The sequence below is a fragment of the Eptatretus burgeri genome, chromosome 4 (assembly GCF_056783735.1).
Source record: "Eptatretus burgeri isolate ZD-2024b chromosome 4, Ebu_testis_v1, whole genome shotgun sequence".
In the NCBI taxonomy this organism is placed as follows: domain Eukaryota; kingdom Metazoa; phylum Chordata; class Myxini; order Myxiniformes; family Myxinidae; genus Eptatretus; species Eptatretus burgeri.
This window is the reverse complement of record NC_140964.1, coordinates 120,106,106-120,130,105: the sequence shown is the minus strand read 5'-3', so window position 1 is coordinate 120,130,105 and position 24,000 is coordinate 120,106,106. Positions and strand designations below refer to the sequence as shown.

Genomic DNA, 24,000 nt, shown 5'->3' with positions numbered 1-24,000 from the left:
GCACCGTTGCTATGGACGCCACCGTTGCCTAGCAACGGGACTTAGAATTTTTTTTTTTTAATCCGAAAAATATTTTTATATTTTTATTTTTTTTCGAAAATCAAAAATCGGCTTCTGCGCTTTTATGCGCACTATAATCAACCTCTTTGTCAAAAAATTTCAGCCCGATCCGTCAAAAACTGTATGACTAGTATGCAATTATGTAGCGACCACCCATGTCGCCTACCGGCTTGTCTCTTGGGTGGTCGATCTTGTCGAAAAAAAAAATTTTTCCCCAAAATTTTTTTTTTTAATTTGTTCTACCCTTATTATCACTTTTTCCGTCGATATGTTTGTCTCTCTGTTCGGTCCAGTGCTCCGTTAATACAATGGCGATTTCGATAAAACTTGGTTGGTAGGTTCATACCATGAGTTGTGTGCAAATGAGAACCGTTGCTATGGACCCATCCGTTGCCTAGCAACGGGAGTTTGAAATTTTTGAAAAATCGTTTAAAAAAATAATGTTTTGTCGAAAATCAAAAATCGGGCCACGAGCGACTGTGGGCAGTACATTCAGCCATATTGTCAAAAATTTCCAGCCGGATCCTATGAAAACTGTCGGAGAAGATAGACTTTGAATGAACCCTGGTCGAAAACAATAAAAAAACGAAGTTCGTTATATCTCAGAGACTATGAGTCAGATATACATGAAACTGGTATGGTGGGTTCATGGTATGTCCTAGTTATGGGTGAGAAAGAACCGTTGCTATGGACCCCTCCGTTGCCTAGCAACGGCTGACTACCCATGTCTGCCTACCGCCTTGTTTGTTTGTGACTCTCTCTAGAGCATAGCTCCGTGACGTTTGATGCGATCTTGATGAAACTTGGACACAAGCTCGATATCATGGTCTAGTTGTGTCTTTTTGTATGAGGGGCGTCCCACACCCCTTGTGGGCGGAACCACGCCCACTTGAACTTTTTCTCGATTTTTTTCCTCGCAATTTCATTTTCTAGAAGCTGTGCGTAATGTCCATAAGTACAACAAATAAAAAATCCGATTTAATTTGGTCTATTTTGACGGAAGAGATCGGTTTTTACGGGAGGGCTTCCTCAAAAGCTTCCACTATCTCAATTGTACCTATCGTGGCATTGTTCAATAATGTCCGCGAACCATCGTCGCCTCCCGGCTCGTTATTACATTATCCTCCGTTTTTGATCCCACGGACCAGCTGTAGTACCCTCACGGTCCACGGACCACAGGTTGGCAACAACTAGGATAGGTGGAGGTGCAACAGCAATTATTGTCGGGTCTGTTTCTACAACCATTCAGTTTTTTTGGGGGGGGTGGGGGATTCTGCACTCCTAATTTCTGAGCTGTATCTCGTTGCCGGCTGTGACTTTTGGAATGAAATTTTTCATCAACAGTGTGAATGGAAAGTATGCGGGATTGACCTAATTTTTGACCTTAACCTAATTTGACCGAGTTATCGACATTTTACCATTTTTGACCTAATTATAGACATTTTAACATTTTTCACCATAACTCGACTAAGGATTTCCCAATCAGAACGAAATTGCCCTCTTTAGATAGCCTGGAGCAAGGCACATTTACACTTAATTTACATCATACCCGTCCAGATTAAAGGTCGAGCTCGGTCTTACACCAATAGGAGTACGAAACCTGGTAAATCACAAGCTGGTCAAACAGCTTGGAATTTGTCTTTCAATCCTGACACATCTCACACTCTCACTATCTCTCTCTCCGAAAGGACCGTCTGGCAAACCCTCCTATCTACTTTCTCAGCAATCCTCTCGAGGAGGTTCAGTCATTCAAACTTCTGGGTCTCACTATCAGCCATTATCTTTCTTTGGCAAACCACGTATCAAAGTTGGCCTCCAAAGACAGACAATGACTGGGCATCTTCCATCCTATATATAGTCCTTCCTTGGCACACTTGAACTTCTATACACCTACAAGGCCTTCATCTTCAGCTTGGTGGAGTACTGCTCTCCCCTCTCAGGTGGATACCCTGCCTCACCCTTCCTCAAATTCATGCCATTGAAACCAAGGCCTTCAAGATTATTGGAATCTCCTGCAATTAAGCTGAGTCTACGGGTCTATCACTATGCTATCGCAGACAGGTCGGTGGTCTTATGTCTTCTACTGCCTCCTTTCTGGTCTTGCACCTTCTGCTCTTTCCATGCTTTCTCTCTCCACTCTTCCAGGTTGCTGCAGGGCTCACACGGTCCACCATCAACCCTCTTATGGTGAAACTACCTAAATTCAGAATCACTGCTCACCTCCACTCATTTGTTCCTCTTTTTTCCCCCCACTTGTGGATCCAACTTCCACATCCTCTTCAATCTCATTCTTCCCTTCAGCTATTCAAGACAGCTGTTCACCACCATCTCAGATTGTCCACAATGTTAAACCACGATCTTTTCTACCCTCGTTAACCCCACCAAAATCCCTCTTCCTTCCAATTTTCCAGTTTTCTCTCCTTGGAGCTTCCTTCTATAATCTATATCCATCTTTTCCAACCCATGCATACTTGTTTTGTGTCCTGTTTTGTCTGTTACGTCCTGATCCATTCAGTGTATTCACTCCTCCACAAGCCTCGACAATGTACAGTATACAAAAAAAACACGTTTTTATCCATTTTGTTCTGCAAGAGATTTTTGGAATTAAATTTTGCATCAATAATTGGAATAAAAGTATGCAGGGTTGATAATTTTTTTGACCTTGGCCTAATTTTAAGGTCATGACCCAATTATAGGCATTTTAACATTTTTCACCATAACTTAACTCAGCGTTGTCCAATCGGAACAAAATTGCACTCTATAGATAGCCTAGACCCCAGAGGAAACCACATTACCCATAATTTACATCATACCCCTCCGAGGTCAATGTCAAATGGCGGTCTGAAAAAAAAACAAGCATTTTATGTCATCGCTCATTTTGCCAAAGCAGAATCTCAAAGTCTCCTTGGCCTTCCAAGATGTTCTTGGATCGTAATAGTGGACCTGCACTGAAGTTGTGCACCTGATATTTATTTTGTTTCCTTGATCTTCATTTTTCACATTTGGACCTAATTAACAAAAAGCAACTTTTTGATCATAACTTGAATAATTTTCCTCCGATTTCCATGATGTTGAGTTGTATGGATAGATTGTACATGGGAACACATTTCCTCAATTAACACTCTATCCCTAAATATTGAAGGTCAAGGTCATGTGGTTGTCCGAAAAAGAAAAATGGCCATTATTGGATCGCAGACCAAGGATAATTCACGGGCGATCACCAAGGGTGAGCTTCTCCCAGCCAGGGGCGATCGCTTTGTGATCGCAGATGTCTCGTTCTAATTCTTGCTTTTTCTTTTCTTGTTGTTTGTTTATTTTCCTCTCTGATATCTCCCTTCCACTCTTAATTTATCTCCATCTTTATCTGTCTACACTCTACAGAGAGGCGAAGAGGTGAAAACCCATATGGTTTTGAGGGTAGAGGAGTAGCGGTTGAAACCCCAATCCCATCCAGATTCCTCCTGATGACTCCATCTTTGCTCTTTACTTATTCGGATTCCTTCTAATGACTGCAATGCAGTGCAGTATTTGGTTTTTCATTTGATTACATAAATGTTTTGGACAGTGGGATTAAGAGTGGCTTTACAAATTTGCAGATGACACGAAGCTTGGAGGTAATTATCTACGAGAGAGAGAGAGAGAGAGAGAGAGAGAGAGAGAGAGAGAGAGAGAGAGAGAGAGAGAGAGAGAGAGAGAGAGAGAGAGAGAAATTTGGGGGGGGGGGGGATCAGATCCGGGAAAGTTTTGATACTTTCATTTCATATCGATGAGCCAAAAAATCGGCAGAGGCCGATTGAAGTGTAATGCGCGAGTGAAGGTTCACACTGATGAGTGTCTGATTTGGAGTGTTTCAGAGTGAGTGAGTAGAGGAAATACAAACAGTCAGTGATCAGGTCAGGTCAGGTACGGGAGCATGTGCCAGAACAGCGCGTCGCTGCGTCCACTTTCCGCCGGTACTCCAGGGGCCTCCGTCTGGCCATCCCCCAGGCAGATGCCAGGCCCATCCCCATCTCCTTGAGATGATGGTCAACCTGTTGCAACCATGAGGCACGTGGTCGGCCCACTGGCCTCCTCCACTCATGAGACTCCCTCGCTGAGAGAATCTGGTGAGCAGGATCAGCGTCAGGAAAACGAGCCACATGTCCATACAGCCGCAACTGACGCTCACGGACTATGCAGGTAACAAATCTCATCCGAGTCTCTCTCAGCAACCGCTCGTTGGACACCAAATCCGGCCAGCGATAGCCAAGGATTCTCCGAAGAGACCTGGTACCAAAGGAATTAAGTCTCCGTCTCAGATCCTTGGTCAGAGTCCAAGTCTCGCATCCATAGAGCAAGTCAGTGATAGATTGCAGAAATTTGAAAAATGGAAGAAGGAAAGTGAAAGGCAGGAATGGAGGCACACTGTACACACCAGGTGCGCACATCATCAAGAGAGTAGAGAATTAGAAAAGATAACAATTGTGAATGAAAAGAAAAACAGAAAGAGCTTGAGAAGATTGATTAATTGATCGTGTGCTTTGCCTGAAGACATGTCCTTGGCTTCTTAGCAAAAGTGATACTAGGTGGTTTGCCATTGCCTTCCCAGCAGTTACTCATGGCAGGAATTTGTAATTTGGCAAGGATGCCGGTGACAGCTCGCTCCATCAGCACCCTCAGTCATGTGGTACCTACACTAATCTTGAGTGTTCACGGGAAATGAAGGCGAATGGTTGTATGAGATACGGCGTTTTTCTCTGTTCCTCGAAGGGGTGCGCAAAGATGGCCATGACTGGTGTTAAGCAGTGTGGAGCTCCAGGATGAGCTTCTTATGGTCCAACTATTTCAAATTGTAGTTGTGTGATGTGCTGTGGTGGAGCTGTTACATTAGCTACAGTCAGTGTGACGTCATCCATGAGATGATCAGCCAGATCCGCAACGACGGGCAGTGCCAGCTGTGCGTTAACTGCAAGTGTCATGTGGGAGAGTGGTGGTAAATGTTGCAACAACATCTCATGAGGAGTGACTCATTGAAGGTGGCATGGCGGTCACCGATTATAAGTTGCTGCATATGATTCAGTTGTGAGTTTTTGATCTCCACTCCCTGTCTCCCTGTCCGTCAATTTGAATCACACCGGGGGCACCCAGGGGCACCAATTTATCATGGAAGAAGACATCTGAGACATTTGGATTCCAAATCCAGTCTTTAATAAACCGAAACCGTCAACCTTCTCAAAACATACTGGGAAACCCCATGCATGAAAGTCCACACCCCCCCCCCCCCATTAAGGCAGAGCAAAAGCGTATTCACATATTATCAAACCAAACGCAAAATGATGCCACTGCATTGGTACTTGTTCACCCCAATGATGGTCAAGAGTTGTAACAACTCCCTCTTACTGAATTCCACCCACTGAGGATGAGAGAGGCCAAAATTTGATGGGTTCAAGGAAGGACTGTACCAAATGCAACAACTTTGATGGGAGTGAAAACAGAGCCAAGGGCCACAATTGTAGCACCCAGAGTCACACCAATCAACATGCATTTGGGACACAGGCTGGCTTTGTGACTTGTTAGGTTTTGTCAACCCTCTCCCAGGGAGGAAGGATGTGACCGAGATCTTCTTCTTCTTCTTCTTCTTCTTCTTCTTCTTCTTCTTCTTCTTCTTCTTCTTCTTCTTCTTCTTCTTCTTCTTCTTGCATCTGGAAACTTGGCTGCCAAGCAGCTATCATTTCTTGGAAGCACAGCTGTGTAGCTGATGCTGTGCCCCTCTACCAGTACACTAGTACTTATTTCACCGACCTCAGAAGGATGAAAGGCTGAGTCAACCACACCTTGTGTTAATTCAGTTGCTAACAGGACTCGAACTCAGGACATCCCAAGACAGCCAACTGAACTACGAAGTCAACTCCAGGTTTATGAGACCAACATCAAAGTACGGTTTGACTACATGTGGGCATGATGACCACTAGCAAGCAGGGTGTCCCCGGGTGGGGTCGGGCATGGCCTACCCGAATCATACGTATTTAATACACGGTACATATCATATCTCTCTCTCTCTCTCTCTCTCTCTCTCTCTCTCTCTCTCTCTCTCTCTCTCTCTCTCTCTCTCTCTCTCTCTCTCTCTCTCTCTCTCTCTCTCTCTCTCTCTCTCTCTCTCTCTCTCTCACACACACACACACACACACACACACACACACACACACACACACACACACACACACACACACACACACACACACACACACACACACCTGTGCACGCTAAACAAAAACTGGGGTTAAGAAATTGGTTCACTCTTTCTGTCTGTGTTTGTACAAATGTTTTTTTTATATGATCGCAGAACAACTTCATTTTAATTTAATATTATATTTTTAACACGAATCTGAACATGAATGAGAAAACAAACCTGTAGTTTCGTAGTACTTTGCCTCTGAATAAGACCCGATGACACATGCGCAGGGAGGAGTGAGTTGTTTTTTTTTCGTTTGTCTGCCAGTCTGGCAGTCAAACAAAATTGAAAATAATTCCAAACAGCAAACTTAGTTTTTAGCGACGTTATAAAGGACACAAACAACAGACACGAAGAACTAATGCAACATGTTAAGTAAGGTTGTGTAAAAGGCGCATCATCAGCGGCGGTAAACGTCGGATTTTTTTTTTAGCAACTTTTAAAATCTTTATCTTATTTATGTGGCATTATATACCTCAATACTGTAGAGTACAAATCGCCTTATTGTCACCTTTAAAAAAAACCTTACGTTCAGCAGTACTTGGACAAAATATTTGAAATCATCTCGACCAATCAAATTTTCTGTTTGCAGAACCCGTCACCGCCCGTATTCTTTGTTTCTCAAGACTGCAACAGGGTAAGGTGTTCTAAAAACTCTCTAGTTCCAACTGTTCTTCAATCCACATAGTACCAAGTGAGTAAGAATTATTGTATTTACCATTTTTACAATCCCAGAGTGTTGAAGGAGACAGCAGAGCAGATAAGCAATTTGCTCTGCCATCAATGTATCATTATTGGCCTACCTGTACTCGTACAACGTGCGAGCCATTACTCACAAAACAGCCACATCACTGATCCATCAACTCCATCCAAACTTTTCCACGCCTTCATCTTGTCTTCCAGGGTATATAATCTTATGAATGCTCATATTTAATGATTAAAAAAACGCTTATTAAATATACAATAAGTCACGATATCTGTATATAAAATGGTTGGAAAGTTCGTCCCGTTTCCGCAACACGCTGTCTGTCTTCGGAAATTCATGTGTGGTCTGCGTTGCCTTATAAAACCTGTATTTTGTTTTAATACGGCTCCCTACACAAAGTGTCAAACGTATCAGCATGACCTGCAAGCTTTGGGGACAAGCTTTGACCTCCAATTGTTTGAATAACTCGTTTTACATTTCCCGATCGTCATTGGACGTTCCTTTGTCCTCCCCTCGATTGTACTCCATTATGACCGCGGGCTCGTTTGTGACAAATCGCTGACGTCACCGTACACCCTCAACCATACCGATCGCCATCAGCGGAGGATTTTACTGCTTTTTCTTCACAGCTCTGTATTTTTTTTTTCGTGATATTACGAACTAAGTTATTCGTGTTGAGCCAAATTGCCTTCATGTTAATTTTTTTTTTATTTCGCTAAAGTGTAAATCTTGCCGATCGAGATGATAAAATTGCCCATCGCGGCCGCCGTGCGGCAAGATACAGTGCGGGACTGTAATGCGAGGGTGTACAGCCATTGTAATCTGGTGAAGCTGGTTTCCTCCAATTCACATGCCCTTATTTTCAGTTTATCATTATTCGTTATAATTATTCGTTGTTAAAAAAATAACTGAAAATCCTACCGTATTCTCAAAGCAAAAGTCGAAGTATGAAAGAAAGAAAGAAAAGAAAAGAGAAAAGGAAGACCGGAAGGAAGGCCTTCACGTTGCCCGTTCGCAGCCGTCGGTTTTTTGTCATATGTTAGCCAAGGGATGCGGCGCTGCATTCACCGACTGCAGGGTTAGGATAAAGAATCAAGTTTCGTCTTTTAAAATTAAGTTATAATTAGATAGTTTGAAATCGAAGCATTCACGTCGATTAAAGGAACGCTAATAAAAAAATATTTTATTTAAAGAAGAGGAATTGGCACGGCGCCGAAGGACGTTGGTAAGGCCGAGAGGATGTTAAAACATCGAAATCGAGGAGTATTCTATTGAATTGTTTCCCTGGAATGGTTTTGTTATCGTGGAGGATTTGATGGAAACATTTGACTGAGGAAACCAAAATAAATAATCCCCACTTAGGCGGGAAAATGGCGGCCGGTGAGATGCATCACGTCCTCGAGACACATTGCCGTGTTTGTTTTCAATGGTCTTTGTGACGTCGTTTATTGTGATATACTCTCTCCAGCGCTTTATTTATTTATCGCCGAAAATATTGGTACCCCCGCGTCGCGACGGTGCATCTCGCACTGCTATCACCGGCTTCAAAACTGTTTCCTTTATGAAATTTATTGTGTTTCTTCGGAACTCGGTGAAAATATTTCTGATAACGTATTGTAATTTTTTTTTTTTTTAATTGTATTTATTACCCCTCCCCCCCTCCCCAATTTTTGTTTCAGTGTGAGATTGCCTTGGCTTGGATATGGAGATGGGAAGAGATTTGGAAGAAAAGAAAGCGAATATTGAAGCGGAGCAAGAGGAGAATGAGAATTTAGAAGATGGAGATGGTGGTGAGGATGACCATGATTTTGAACTGTTGGGAATGTCAGAAGCTGACAGCTCGGTGGATTCGGATGACATTCCAGAGGGTGGAATTCCTGGGGGAGAGGAGGAAATTGACCTGGAAGATGGATTTGTTGAAGAAGGCCTTCTGTTGGGCAACCTTGGACTTGTAGGAGATCGACTAGGGAGAGTTGGAGAGAAGCATTTGAGTATGGAGGAAACTGAAGCAGAAAATTTAGAAATGGCCGATGATGTTTTGGGAATGTTGGAAGGAGAGGATGTGACAAAAGAGAAGGAAGACATTTTGGGACAGACAAAAGGGTATAAAGACACATTGGGGGTGACAGATGGAGAGGAAGATGCATTGGGGGAGACTGATGGGGAGGAGGATGCATTGGGGGAGACTGATGGTGAGGAAGATGCATTGGGGGAGACGGATGGTGAGGCAGACGCATTGGGAGAGACTGATGGCGAGGAAGACGCATTGCGAGTGACCGGTGGTGAGGAAAACTCATTGGGAGTGATGGGTGGTGAGGAAAACTCATTGGGAGTGACGGGTGGTAAGGAAAACTCATTGGGAGTGACGGGTGGTAAGGAAAACTCATTGGGAGTGACGGGTGGTAAGGAAAACTCATTGGGAGTGACGGGTCGTGAGGAAAACTCATTGGGAGTGATGGGTGGTGAGGAATACTCATTGGGAGTGACGGGTGGTGAGGAATACTCATTGGGAGTGACGGGTGGTGAGGAATACTCATTGGGAGTGACGGGTGGTGAGGAAAACTCATTGGGAGTGACGGGTGATGAGGAAAACTCATTTGGAGTGACGGGTGATGAGGAAAACTCATTGGGAGTGACGGGTGATGAGGAAAACTCATTGGGAGTGGCGGGTGGTGAGGAAAACTCATTGGGAGTGGCGGGTGGTGAGGAAAACTCATTGCGAGTGGCGGGTGGTGAGGAAAACTCATTGGGAGTGGCGGGTGGTGAGGAAAACTCATTGGGAGTGGCGGGTGGTGAGGAAAACTCATTGGGAGTGACGGGTGGTGAGGAAAACTCATTGGGGCTGACGGGTCGTGGAGAAAACTCATTGGGAGTAACTGATGGTGAGGAAAACATATTGGGAGTGACAGAGGCTGAGGAAAATATGTTGGGAGTAATGGATGTTGAGGAAAACATGGTGACATATACAGAGAAAAATTTGTTGAGAGCGACAGATGCTGAGGAGCATTTGTTGGGAGCAGCAGATGCTGCGGAGCATTTGTTGGGAGCAACAGATGCTGAGGAGCATTTGTTGGGAGCGACAGATGCTGAGGAGCATTTGTTGGGAGCGACAGATGCTGAGGAGCATGTGTTGGGAGCGACAAATGCTGAGGAGCATTTGTTGGGAAAGACAGATGCTGAGGAAAACATGATGTTGGGAGCGACAGATGCTGAGGAAAACATGATGTTGGGAGCGACAGATGCTGAGGAAAACATGATGTTGGGAGCGACAGATGCTGAGGAAAACATGATGTTGGGAGCGACAGATGCTGAGGAAAACATGATGTTGGGAGCCACAGATGCTGAGGAAAACATGATGTTGGGAGCCACAGATGTTGAGGAAAACATGATGGAAGTGACGGATGCTGAGGAAAACATGATGGGAGTGAAAGATGCAGAGGAGAAAACTCTGGGCACAACAGATGGTGAGGAAAAGGTCCTTGCAGTGACGGATGCTGAGGAAAAGGTCCTTGGAGTGACGGATGCCAAGGAAAAGGTCCTTGGAGTGATGGATGCCGAGGAAAAGGTCCTTGGAGTGACGGATGCCGAGGCAAAGGTCCTTGGAGTGACGGATGCCGAGGAAAAGGTCCTTGGAGTGACGGATGCCGAGGAAAAGGTCCTTGGAGTGACGGATGCCGAGGAAAAGGTCCTTGGCATGACGGATGCTGAGGAAAAGGTCCTTGGAGTGACGGATGCTGAGGAAAAGATCCTTCGAGTGATGGATGCTGAGGAAAAGGTGCTTGGAGTGACGGATGCTGGGGAAAAGGTGCTTGGAGTGACGGATCCTGAGGAAAAGGTTCTTAGAGTGACGGATGCTGAGGAAAAGGTGCTTGGAGTGACGGATGCTGAGGAAAAGGTGCTTGGTGTGACTGATCCTGAGGAAAAGGTGCTTGGAGTGACGGATGCTGAGGAAAAGGTGCTTGAAGTGACGGATCCTGGAGAAAAGGTCCTTGGAGTGACGAATCCTGGGGAAAAGGTCATTGGAGTGATTGATGCTGAGGAAAAGGTCCTTGGAGTGACGGATGCTGAGGAAAAGGTCCTTGGAGTGACGGATGCTGAGGAAAAGATGCCTGGAGTGCCAGATGCTGAGGAAGAGATGCCGGATGCTGAGGAAGAGATGCGGGGAGTGGCGGATGTTGAGGAAAAGATGCCAGAAGTTGCGGATGCTGAGGAAAAGATGCCGGGAGTGATGGATGCTGAGGAAAAGATGCCGGGAGTGACGGATGCTGAGGAAAATATGCTGGGAGTGATGGATGCTGAGGAAAAGATGCATGGCATGGCGGATTCTGAGGAAAAGTTGCCGGTGGTGACGGATGCTGAGGAAAAGTTGCCGGTGGTGACGGATTCTGAGGACAAGGTGACGGACGCTGAGGGAAAGATGCCGGGAGTGACGGACGCTGAGGGAAAGATGCCGGGCGTGACGGACGCTGAGGGAAAGATGCCTGGAGTGACGGACGCTGAGGGAAAGATGCCGGGCGTGACGGGCGCTGAGGGAAAGATGCCGGGAGTGACGGACGCTGAGGGAAAGATGCCTGGAGTGATGGACAGTGAGGAAAAGATGCCGGCAGTGACGGAAGGTGAGGAAAAGATGCCGGCAGTGACGGAAGGTGAGGAAAAGATGCCGGCAGTGACGGAAGGTGAGGAAAAGATGCCGGCAGTGACGGACGGTGAGGAAAAGATGCCGGCAGTGATGGAAGGTGAGGAAAAGATGCGGGGAGTGACGGACGGTGAGGAAAAGATGCCGGGAGTGAAGGACGGTGAGGAAAAGATGCCGGGAGTGAAGGACGGTGAGGAAAAGATGCCGGGAGTGTCGGACGGTGAGGAAAAGATGCCGGGAGTGACGGACGGTGAGGAAAAGATGCCAGGAGTGACGGACGGTGAGGAAAAGATGCCGGGAGTGACGGACTGTGAGGAAAAGGTGCCGGGAGTGACGGACGGTGAGGAAAAGGTGCCGGGAGTGACGGACGGTGAGGAAAAGGTGCCGGGAGTGACGGAGGGTGAGGAAAAGATGCCGGGAGTGACGGATGGTGAGGAAAAGATGCCGGGAGTGACGGACGGTGAGGAAAAGATGCTTGGAGTGACGGATGCTGAGGAAAAGGTGCTTGGAGTGACGGATGCTGAGGAAAAGGTGCTTGGAGTGACGGATCCTGAGGAAAAGGTGCTTGAAGTGATGGATGGTGAGGAAAAGATGCCGGGAGTGACGGATGGTGAGGAAAAGATATCGGGAGTCACGGATAGTGAGGAAAAGATACCGGGAGTCACGGATGGAGACAATCCGTTGGGAGTGGCAGGAAGAGAGGAATCTGCAGTGGGAGTGGCACATAGACAAGATAATGCAGGAGTAGTGGTCGCAAGAAAGAATAATGCACTGGGAGAGGCAGGAGAAAATAATGCATTGGAAGTGAGTGAAGGAAAGGAGGATCTCGATTTGGAAATGATTGATGAAGAGAAAGCGAGTTTAGAAAGAAAACTCCAACATTCCAATGTTTTGGGAATGAGAGATCATGAAAACATTGTCGTACTTTCAAATCGAGAAGTGCTTAATGTCGGAATAGAAGAGGTAAAAGGTGGGGGGTTGGGTGAGGTAGATGTGTGCAAGGAATTAAAGGAAGGAGAAACTTTTGCAAAAGAGAATATTACAAAGAGAGAGGTTTTTAGTGACATGAGAGGAAGTGGTTCGGATGAGAAAACGAATGAATATAAACATGGATTTGGTTATACAAAATGCATTGAGAGGGATTTGAGTGGAGTAGAGAGGGTCGGGTACACGACAGAAACAAATAAACAGAGAAGTTGGGAACTGAGAGAGTTGGTGAGTGTGGAGCCAGGAAGTGGATTTGAAATTTCAGGTGTAGCTGGGGGTTTAAGCACATCAGAGAGTCGTGAGGTTGACTTGGTAGAAACCGCGAGGAAAGATCAGCATTCTGAAAAACCAAAAGAAAGCAATTCTGCTTTGTGGAAAAATTTCCGTGTGAAGCAAGAATCGAAGGATGATGAGTTGGAAGGGAAATTTTCTGATGATCATAAGAAGGTGAATAAAGTGGAGAGTGCTCTTGAAAATATAGGTGAACAAATGGTGAGCAGTGAGGAGGTGGGAAGAAAGGTGGTAGAAGAAGATCGTGTCAAAATTAGAAAACCTGATGACGGTACAAAAAATGCAGAAGATGATGCCAAAAATGGAGAAGCTGATGAAGATGTTGCAAAAAATGGAGAAGTTGATGAAGATGATGAAGATGGTGCAAAAAATGGAGAAGCTGATGAAGATGGTGAAGATGGTGCAAGAAATAGAAACGATGATGAAGATGGTGCAAAAAATAGAAAAGATGATGAATTGTTGGAAGGAGAGACAAGGAAAGACATTGCTGATGAAGGAGAATTGGATGCAGAGCCAATGGATACTACAGCCCCAGCTGCAGCAGCAACAACACCAGCAGCAGCAGAAGATGAAGATGATGTCGAAATCAGTGCAGTGTATAGTCTGGCATCTCGAAAAGATGGTAAGAGCCTTGCTTCTTTGCTTTGCTTTGCTTTGCTTTTGTTGCCTGTGTAGCTTTCATTTTTCAAATGTTACTCGAAACCCCCTTCACCTGTTATTAGCAATGCCTTTGACATCATCATAAACTGGAGAAATGCTGTGTAAGTCCTGCTGTTCGAGCAGTGAATCTACATTACAGGTTGATCACCTTTTTGATGAAAATGCCAACTAAAAACAAAATAGCATTGTAAAAAAGAAAGGAAAACTACAAATTAATGGTACCATATGTTTTTGGTCGAAAGTTGACTTTTTTTTCCCATCCCAGAAGTCCGAGCCTCAACTTGTACTCAAAATCGACTTATCTATGGTTTTAGACATTGAATTGCGTAAATGAAAAAGAATTGCAAAGTGTGATATTTTTCTGAAATAAATTGTATAATTGGTCATTTAAAACACTACAGCAAGTTTCCACTTAATGTCATGGACGTGTTCCAAGAAAGTGTGATGACCGGCAAAACGTCGTCAAACAGATGAGATATTCCCATAGACATAGAGTTATAATTGGGTGGGGGAGGGGGGTGGGGGGGTAGAGTATGTGGTCCCAGGGCATGTTTTCAGTCACGCTAATATAACTTTAACCTCATTTAACTGATTGGATGTTAGGGTGAGTCACGCAATGAATTTGGAATCGAGAAATCTCCGATTGAACGGGCCGAGGCAAATCCAGAGTGTAGAAGTCGTCACTAATGTGCCGAGGGAGGATTCCATCAGGGTGCCAGGGAAATACAAATGCAGTGTTTGTATGAAGACTAATCTTGTGTTGAGAAAACCAAGGTTTACCCTGACTGCAAGGCTCGGTGGACAAACATTGAGTGCTAGTATTGCAATGTGTCTGGTGTTCATGTTTATTAAGGTGTAGTGAACTGTGACAAAATTTAATGTGCTATGAGCCAGTGCTGATATTGATTCTGTAGCTTGTTTTAAATACTGTACCTCAACATTATACCATACATATTGAAAAACGATATACATTCCTTATTTATCCAAAATGTTGTCATACAAAGTAATTAAAATAACATACACAAAACGGCTCATTAATATCCATGACCAGTATTGCAGATAGCTACATGTTGAGTGTCAGGTAGGAATTAACACCTCTATTGTTCTGACTGACAGTTTTGCTAACTACCGTAGTTGATCGAGCTTTGTATTATACTCCAAATAGACTTGTATATGAATGAAGGAAAGAAAATTTGGAAAATTAACCAATTTGACTTGTACTCCACATCCACTTGTCAAAATACAGTGCTTCAAATTTCAATTGAACTTTAGTTTTTACTTGCAACCGAGCTTGTGTATTGCCTTTTCAAAGATTTCTGACAGCTTTGGGCACACACTTGTCCCAGAAATAGTGGATGCTTTCATTTTCAAATGTGTATGTACAAGAAGTACAAGAAGTCATTATAAAAAGTATTTTTCATCATAAACTTTTCTCCCACGGTTCTCCTAAATACGGATCTCCTCGATGTGCAATCTTCACTGTACTGTGCATCCAATCATCTCGAAATAGGAAACTGCTTTTGTGTTTTTATTCCCTCGAAATGTCATTGCCGTAACTTTTCCACCCTCTTATTATCCCACTTTTGCCACCATCTTTATTTTTCCTCACTGGCATGAAAGTAGGAAACATTTGATTACTTATGCAGGTTATGATTACCAACACCGAACACAAATTCCCAAAACATTCATCAACATGCGTACATTACTTTCCCTTTGAGAAACAGAAACATGACGATCTGCGTGAAACAACCTATTAACACCAAGGGGATTGAAGGAGAAACTCCACTTTTTGTTTGAGATAATCGTAAATAAATGACATACTGATGAAGGCTTGTAGAGTAATTCTTAACATACCTGCCAACTTCCATGTGGATTTACTTCTTACTTGTGTAAAGCATTCTGGGTATTACCAAGGCGATGAAACAGTGTACCATATGGGTGAGAAATATGTAATGATGCTGGTGAATGAAGATGTCATCCCGGTTATAATTTACATTTTCTGTTATCTATAAAATATATCATGTGAAGTGTGGTGTCTGTCCGTGCATTTGTGCGTTTGGCTATCTCCTGTTTCGAGTGCTACTTTTGAAAAGCTCCGCATGCAGGCCAAACTCGACATTCGACCAGAAGAAATGCATGATCCCAAACGAGATGCATCTTAAACGTATAAATACAATATGGAATCACAATTTATTAACAGCGTGTTAAGCAGGGTTCTAAATAAGCAGTGGCCCCCATAAACTGTCCTCGCTGGTCCATGTGACCATTTGTGTCAAAATCTTTGATATATGCAATGCATACTTATGAGCCGGTGTATTTTCCGCTCCTCTGGTGTGTGCTGGCTTGCGACAACAATATGGAATGGAACTTCAATTATAGAAGCAAGGCTACGAGCTTTCAATGTGCGTGCATCACATTGTTGGCCAAATGCTAGATCTACCTGAAGCATGCATGTGGCACGGGCACGCAATTGCACAATGCCCAAATGTACAGCGATTTTAGGTAGGGGGTTCACACACACTTTTTTGTCTTCTCTTTTTTTTAATTAATTCGGTTCTCCAATGAGTACCAGCATAAATGGTTTGGTGCTCACGAAAAAAAAAATGTTTTGTCAACCTCGAGTGTGCTCATCTGCTTTCCCAAGCATCACTCCAGTTTTTAAAGTGCCTCAGCTTTGTTTGTATATTTCCTCCTCTGTAAGCGCTCTCTCAGAACGTCCGCTCCAGATGAGATGCTCGCAAACTGCTCTTTTTATGATTATTATTATTTTTGTTTTTTTTTCGTTCCGGATGCTCTTAACCTCCTCTCCTTCCTCTTCGCTAGCACATTCTCCTCACATCTATTTCTTTTAAATCTTTTAAGTTATAACCTTACAATACAACTGATAAATTAGGTTGTTATAATTTGTAAACTTAATTTAAGTTTTGAAATCACAGTATATCAATTATCAGAATTATGATGGAAGAATCTTATCCACACTAGCTGAGAAAACCTTCCATCAAAAGCCTCTGTTGTGGTATACTTTTGAGCTTTCGTGGCATCTTTGAGGTATGATTTTTTTATTATTTATTTATTTTTTAACCACGTACGAGTACCTGTGTATCAGGTATGTGAACCTATGGATATAGTGGCAGAGATCAGTGCATAGTGTGTGACTTCTTATTGACTGTCTAATTTTAGGAGAGACTGGAATCACCCATTTGATCACATGGTGCTGCTCTCATGATCTCATGGTGCTGAGACTCCATCTCGGCGAAGACATGCACTTCGGTTTCAGTCATGTGGCGTTGTTTACAAAATGTATCGAATCCGAAAGAGAAATGAGCAGAAAAATGCAAGCAGGAAGAGCAGGAGTATGAACTTGGGAAAATAATGAAGAAGTATCGATCAGAATGGGAGAGAGAGTTTATGTGGCTTGGTTACGAGGAAGATGGGACATGATGTTGTGCAAGGTGCGTATGGAGGAGGATGTGAGAGGATCGGAGATGGGGAAAGAAGCAAAATGTGTTTCACACCAGGTACACCAACTTCAGGAAGTGTCGTGTGAAAATCGCCAGTATGCATTGGCAAAGAAGAAGTTTAGAGAGGTCGAGCCTGGAACATAGAAAGCAAAATAAAAATATTAAAACAAAAATGAATGAACAAAGTGCATAAACTGAAGCATCTATTCTGAAATGCTCGTGCAATGGCAAGGAACTGTCGTCCAAATTATTTTGCTGCAAGTTAGTAGGTAGATGATTGCATAGCTGACTGTAGTGTTCTGTGATTGAGTTGCGAGGCTGCTGGCATGAAAAGCGCCGAAATTTGATCTATGTGTCGTGATCAATAGTAAATTAAACATGTATACTGATTTTTATAAACTTATTCACCATCAAATAATATACGCGCCACCAAAAAAATCTGTTTAGGCGGCCCGGCGGACCACCAAAAAAAAAACGAAATTGAGCATGACCCCTGGTTAAGATATGACTTGGCTGACAGGGTGGTCTCGAGCAATGCATTTGTCGATTTGTGAGTCGTGGGGCAGGGCCTCATCCACACTGATTGCGGGGGAAACCAGAATGCCTTCCCTATGGCACATTTGTCATTTAATGCGGTATTGAAGGTTCCATCCAGGAAAATGACAGCCAAGACTTGTCATTTGGAAACTAATTGTATTTCCTGATATTGTCCAGAAATTGCTTGACGTGGAAGCTGACTCGAGCATTGCTTGCAAAAATGGAGGAAGAGGTGGTAAATCAGGTACTACATACTCTCATTGACTGCAACATTGAGTAGGTAGTTCAGCAGGGAACTTTAGAGCACCACAGTCTTCACATTCATCAGTCATGCTTCCCACACTGACTGTCGACAAACTTCACAAGAACTACTCAAAGCACACCTTAGATTTGTAACAGCATCACGTCTTCTGTTTCTGGCATCTCTGTGAGCCTCAGTCTTGCCTGTTCTTCCTCTGAAGATTGAACTTTGGCTTCTCTGTGAGCTTCAGTGTTTCTTGCTTGTTCTTGTGTCTTATTGACATCATCCCATCTCTGCCTTTGTTTCTTTTGAGTGTCAGAGCTTCCTCTCGACAAGCCAATTTTTCTTTTGTTTTTTTTTTTCCTTCTTTTTTTGGTACATGTTACACCTTTGAGCGTTCAAAAGCAAACGGACAATGCCGAATCGGCGAATGTCTCGGGTGGAAACACTCACATAATTTTCTCATCTTTTTTTCCTTTAAACTCGATCTCTTTATATTTTCATTCAAAACGGCATCATTCCAATCACAAATTAATTGGTCAGGTCAGGTCAGGTATGGGAGCATGCGCCGGAGCAGCGTGTCGCTGCGTCCACTTTCCGCCGGTACTCCAGGGGCCTCCACCTGGCCATCCCCCAGGCAGATGCCTGGCCTATCCCCATCTCCGTAAGATGCCGATCAACCTGCAACCATGGGGCACGTGGTCGGCCCATTGACCCCCTCCACTCACGAGGCTCCCTCTCTGAGAGAATCTGATGAGCAGGATCAGCGTCAGGGAAACGAGCCACATCTCCATACAGTCGCAGCGGACGCTCACGGACTATGCAGGTAACAAATCTCATTTGGGTCTCTCTCAGCAACCGCTCGTTGGACACAAAGTCCTACCAGCATTTGCCAATGATTCTTCGAAGAGAACTGGTCCCAAAGGAATTAAGTCTCCATCTCAGATCCCTGGTCAGAGTCCAAGTCTCACATCCGTAGAGCAAGACTGGAAGCACCAAGGACATGAAGATTCGGACATTCGTCCTCCCACACAGGTGCCGACAGCGCCATACCCATGATCTAGTGAATCAATGACTCCCCAGGCCCGGCCCAGACATCTGTTGACCTTTGGCTCACAGCCTGCAGAGACGTGATTATCACTGCCAAGATAAGTGACTCTCTCCGTTACCTCAACATCCTCGCCACAAACAGGTACAGACAAGACAGCAGCATCCAAGATGTAATTGAAAGCCTGAGTCTTTGCTTTGACCAAGGAAACCCACAATCCCAGCATCTCCGACTCCTCATTCAGCACCTCGAGGGCCCCCAAAAGGATATCCAGAGTCTCTGCAAAGATGACTGCATCATCTGTGAAGTCAAGGTCAGAGATCTTGATATTCACAAACGACGCACCACAGCCATCATACTACCTAAAATCCAGTCCATACAAGTGCTGAAAAGTGTGAGGGCCAGTACACACCCCTGACAAACTCCAGCAACAACTGGCAATATGTCGGAGATGGTATCACCACATCTCACAGCACTCTCTGTGCCAGAGTGTAGTTCAGACATTAGATTGATCAGTTTTGGTGGCACCCCACGAAGACCAAGAATGCTCCAGAGGGCATTCCGATTCATTGAATTGAACGCTTTACAAGAGATCAACATAGGCTACAAGCAGCCCCTGCCGAAACTCTCGTCTGCGTTCGGTGAGGACCCGAAGGGCAAGGATAACTTTCAATTGTTGACTTCTTTGGTGTAAAGCCTGACTTCTCCGGGCACTGGTGCTCAAGGAGATGGTGGTCAACCCTATCAAGAATTATCCGAGCAAAGACCTTGCCCGGCACTGAGAGCAGTGTCACCCCTTGGTCCTTGTTGCAGTCCTGGCAATCACCCATCCCTTTCCAGAGAGGGACAACAAGGCCCCTCTTCCAGTCAGTTGGGATGATGCCTGTGTTCCAGGCAGAGCAAAGAACTGCATGCAACGACACGATTGCAGCATTTTCACCAGCCTTGAGAAGTTCAGCATGGATGCCGCAGATCCCAGGAGCTTGACCCCATTTGAACCGGTTCACCGCAGCCTATGTTTCCACATCGGAAGGTGGATCACAGTTGATTGGAGGATCAGCAATAGAAATAGCAACACCCCTGACATCCAACTCAACAGCTGGTGGATCTTCCTGGTGCAGCCACTCAAAGTAACCGGCAAAGCGGGCCTTCACTTCAGACTCCTCTGTCAAGAGCCCACCACCCTCCACTCTAATTGCATTACACCAAAGGACAGGCTTGGAGAAAGCAATGTGCAAATTCTCCTGTAAGCTGGATGATTATGTTGACTCGCTTGATTACAGGTGATGCTCTACCCCCTCACAGATTCCTCACACATAGGCCTCCTCCTTTACGCCTCAACTCCTTGAACCAGCTCAGCTCTGCCATTCAGCTTGGCCCTGCGACTCTCGTCAATGGTATCCACTGTCCCTTGAGAGACAAAATTCTTCTTCGCCCTATTGTGAGTTCCAAGAAATCCTCCGGCAACATCAAGCATGGTGGTCTTTAAGGCACTCCACAACTCTTCAGGATTCCCCAAAGCATCCAGACCCCCCCCCCCAACTACCCCCCAAATTCCCACAGCCTGTTCGAAAATGCTTCAGCCACTCTCTCATCATGTACCATTATCACGGATTTTAGCTGCAACTTCAGAGTTGCTACCACAAGCCTGTGGTCTATATTGAGAAACTGAGCACTCCAGTAGACCCTGCCGTTATGGAGCCTCCTCCAGCGATCATCAACGAGCACATGGTCATTCTCCTTTGCCACACTGCCAGCGTTGGAATACCAAGTCCAGCGATGAGCTTGTGGATACTGAAACCATGAACCAGCCACCCTAAGTCCATGACTTCTTGCAAAGTGAAGGAACTTGGTGATGTTCTAGTTCATAATTCCAGACCCATGGGGACCAACACGTCTCATAACCATCCCTGTCAGTTCCAGTCTGCATTGAGATCGCCCAAGACTGGAAGAGTATCTCGCCTGCCGCACTGATCAACCACAGACTTGAGCGTGGCATAGAATGTGTCCTAGAATGCCACGCTCGAGTCTGTGGTTGATCAGTGCCCCAGGCAAATTAATGCTATACCATTAATACCCGAAAATACAAACACTCATGAGGTAAACAAATGCAGAAGTCATTCTCACGTGACAACCAATACAGACAAATCTGGTGGCGAGAAAGGTTGGATACAAAATGCTTCATATGGATCGAAAATTAAAATCATAATTTTTTTGAGCCATTTATGAAACCTCACACCCACCTTATATTGGACAAGTCTGGAGACGGCGATGGTTCACGAGCAATGTACACGGTTCACCTTTTTTATTTTTTGACCTTCGAGTGGATGCCACAGGCAAACTGGTGGGAATCGGGAAAAACGTAAATGATGAAAGTTGTAGTAATCAAAGAGCACTACAAATCGACCACGAATTGCGAAATCCGAAACGTAGTTCGCCTTTTTTATTTTTTTATGGCGGGAATTGGGAAAAATGTAAATGATGAAAGTTGTTGTACTCGAAGAGCACCACTTGCATACCAACTTTCATTCGAAACAGTTGTAAATCCTAGGAGCTCGATGCCCAATTTATTGATTTTTTTTTTTTGACATTTTCTAAGTTCGTGACCTTGTGACCTTGACCTTGGGACGAAAATGAAAAATCGAGCTCTGTGGGGCTTTGCAGGTGCCATTGTGCAAACCAAATACCGAAACCCCTGCCAGATTCGACAAACCCCCTCGGAGAAGATGTAACTTGAAATCGGCTACCCCTAAAAACGCATGTTTTTTTGGGCGTGGCTCCGCCCATAATGGGCGCAGCACGCCCATCTCCAGAAAACACAACTAGATCATGGTACAAACATCCCACCAAAATTTTATCAGGATCGGATCAAAACCCACGGAGCTATGCTCGAGACAGACAGACAGGCCGGTAGGTGGACATGGGTAGTCGAATTTATTCGTTTTTCAGCCGTTACTAGCCAACAAAAGCGTCCATAGCAACTGTTCTTTCTCACACATAACTATGACATACCATGAACCTACCATACCAGTTTCATGTATATCTGACTCATGGTCTCTGAGATATTACGAACTTCGTTTTTGATTTTCGACCAGGTCTATCATTCAAAGTCTATCTTCTCCAACAGTTTTCATAGGATCTGGCTGGAAAATTTTGACTATGGCTGAATGTACTGCCCACAGGCGCTCGTGGCCCTATTATTTTTTTTTTCCTTTGATTTTCGAAAAAATACATTTTTTTTTAGGATCTTTCAAAAATTTTGAAGGTCCGTTGCTAGGCAACGGATGGGTCCATAGCAACGGTTCTCATTTGCACACAACTAGGTCATGGTATGAACCTACCAACCAAGTTTCATCGAAATTGCCATTGTATTAACGGAGCACTGGACCGAACAGACAGACAGACATACAGACAGACAGACAGACAAACATATCGACGGAAATACTGATAATAAGGGTAGACTAGATTGACTACCCAACAGATAGACACACACCCATAACGAATATAGTGGTCACTTACTGACTCGTGAACCAATAAAAGTGGGGTCGTTCTGTTGGAAACTCAAAATCACGATTGTATTGAGATATTCTCAAACCACTTAATGTTTCTACCGAACCCGTGATTGTGCTTACTTCTGGATCTGGAGCAGTTTCGTATGGATTGAAAGTCAAAATTATAATTGTATTGAGGTATTTATGAAACCTCCCACTCACCTCAGGGCACGGCTGGGACCCCAAAATGTCCCCAAAACTGAGGGAGTCGTTCGGGGACGGACAGACTGATAGACAGACTGACTTTATAATATTGGTACTGAAGGAAATTTCATGTTGTCTGGGTTGCACAGTTTGTGTGACACAAATGTGACAAGTTTTAAATTCCAAATGTGACATGAGGAAATAGGCAGTGTGAAGTGACAAAAAAGGTCTTCCACAATTTCAGAAGATTGAATGTTAAAGTGCCATTGCCATAAGAACAAAACATTATGACTATTCAGCTGCGTATCTTGGAAGACTCTTCTTGAATGGCTGAATAGTTGAACATTCTAGAATAGTTTTGTGGATTTGGGTCTCTATACATGTTTGCTTCAAAAGCCTTTTTCACCACAACAAAAAAATGGGAGATTGCACACTTTATGTGGGCTATTCATTCAATGATTCACTGGAAAATAATTCCACCATGCCTGCGTCGCATATGGCATACTATCCACCAGCTGTAGGACCAGAGATTGTGCCGTTGTGTTTTCAGCTATCGTGTGGGGGTCACATCACTTTTTTTTTTCCTGCACTGTGAATACTTGGGACTACATCCTTCTCCTGGAATACCATTTTTAAAAGGTCTACTAACCAGGATCACTTTGGATTGAGTGGGAAACATTTCCAACATGCTTCTACTCTCTGTTACATGGTCAGTGGTAAGTGCTATGAAGTTGATTTCAATAAGGTAAACTTTTACATCATCTCATTTTATTTTAACAACAAATCGACTATTCTTCAAATTGATTGATGCTTATTTTCCCCAATGTGAAGGGTTACCTGCATAATGCAGTCTGAATACACCACGCCGTCATCCTGCCTTGGAAGAGCAGACGTCATCTCAACCTGACTGAAAACTGCCGGAAAGTTTTAGACAGAAACTTGGCTGAAAAGTTACCGAGAACCATGATTGAGCTTCAGACCTCTTTGCGGGTATCGGTTGAGAAAGTTTGAAGTCAAATGCATCCGGAATCTAATATCATCCACACCCATGAGGTGCGAAGCTGTCATCAAGGCTAAAGGAGGTCCAATGAAGTACTGTTCTTGGCTAATAAAGTCGATCTTGTTTCTGCAACCTTCGGTCATTTATTGGGTGTTTCATTTTGGCTGTTTACGATATAAATGCTTGTAGTCTGCCTCTTGTGAAATATCTATCTTTTTCGTACATGACATTAAACTATTTTTTTTTCCTTTTCATTGAATGAATTTTTTTTATTATTATTATTATTTTTTGTTTTGTATTAAAAAAAATAAGTCAAAAAAACAATCATCCGAATGACAAAATGCCCCCAAACAATTGACTTTACGAGCCTTAGGTGGAGAGAATATTGATATTGAAATTGCAGGAAACAGCAAAAGTATAGTAATAAAAATATTTTAAAATGTATACAAAATATCCCACTACTGTAA

At 44.0% G+C, this 24,000-nt stretch overlaps 1 protein-coding gene across 5 annotated transcripts in view; it reads left to right on the top strand.

Annotated features, from left to right (window-relative positions):
• Window positions 1-7,955: 7,955 nt before the first annotated feature.
• LOC147028992 (uncharacterized) overlaps window positions 7,956-24,000 on the top strand; it is a 78,069-nt gene continuing 62,024 nt past the window's right edge. For 3 of the 5 annotated variants that reach the window (XM_085879895.1, XM_085879892.1, XM_085879896.1), the window contains exons 1-2: window positions 7,956-8,202; window positions 8,657-13,513. In XM_085879895.1, coding sequence (XP_085736021.1) covers window positions 8,680-13,513 — 4,834 coding nt within the window. In that variant the 5' untranslated portion in view covers window positions 7,956-8,202; window positions 8,657-8,679. Of the gene's footprint in view, window positions 8,358-8,656; window positions 13,514-24,000 lie in introns of all 5 variants that reach the window. The other 2 variants (XM_085879894.1, XM_085879893.1) reach the window with 2 other exon arrangements.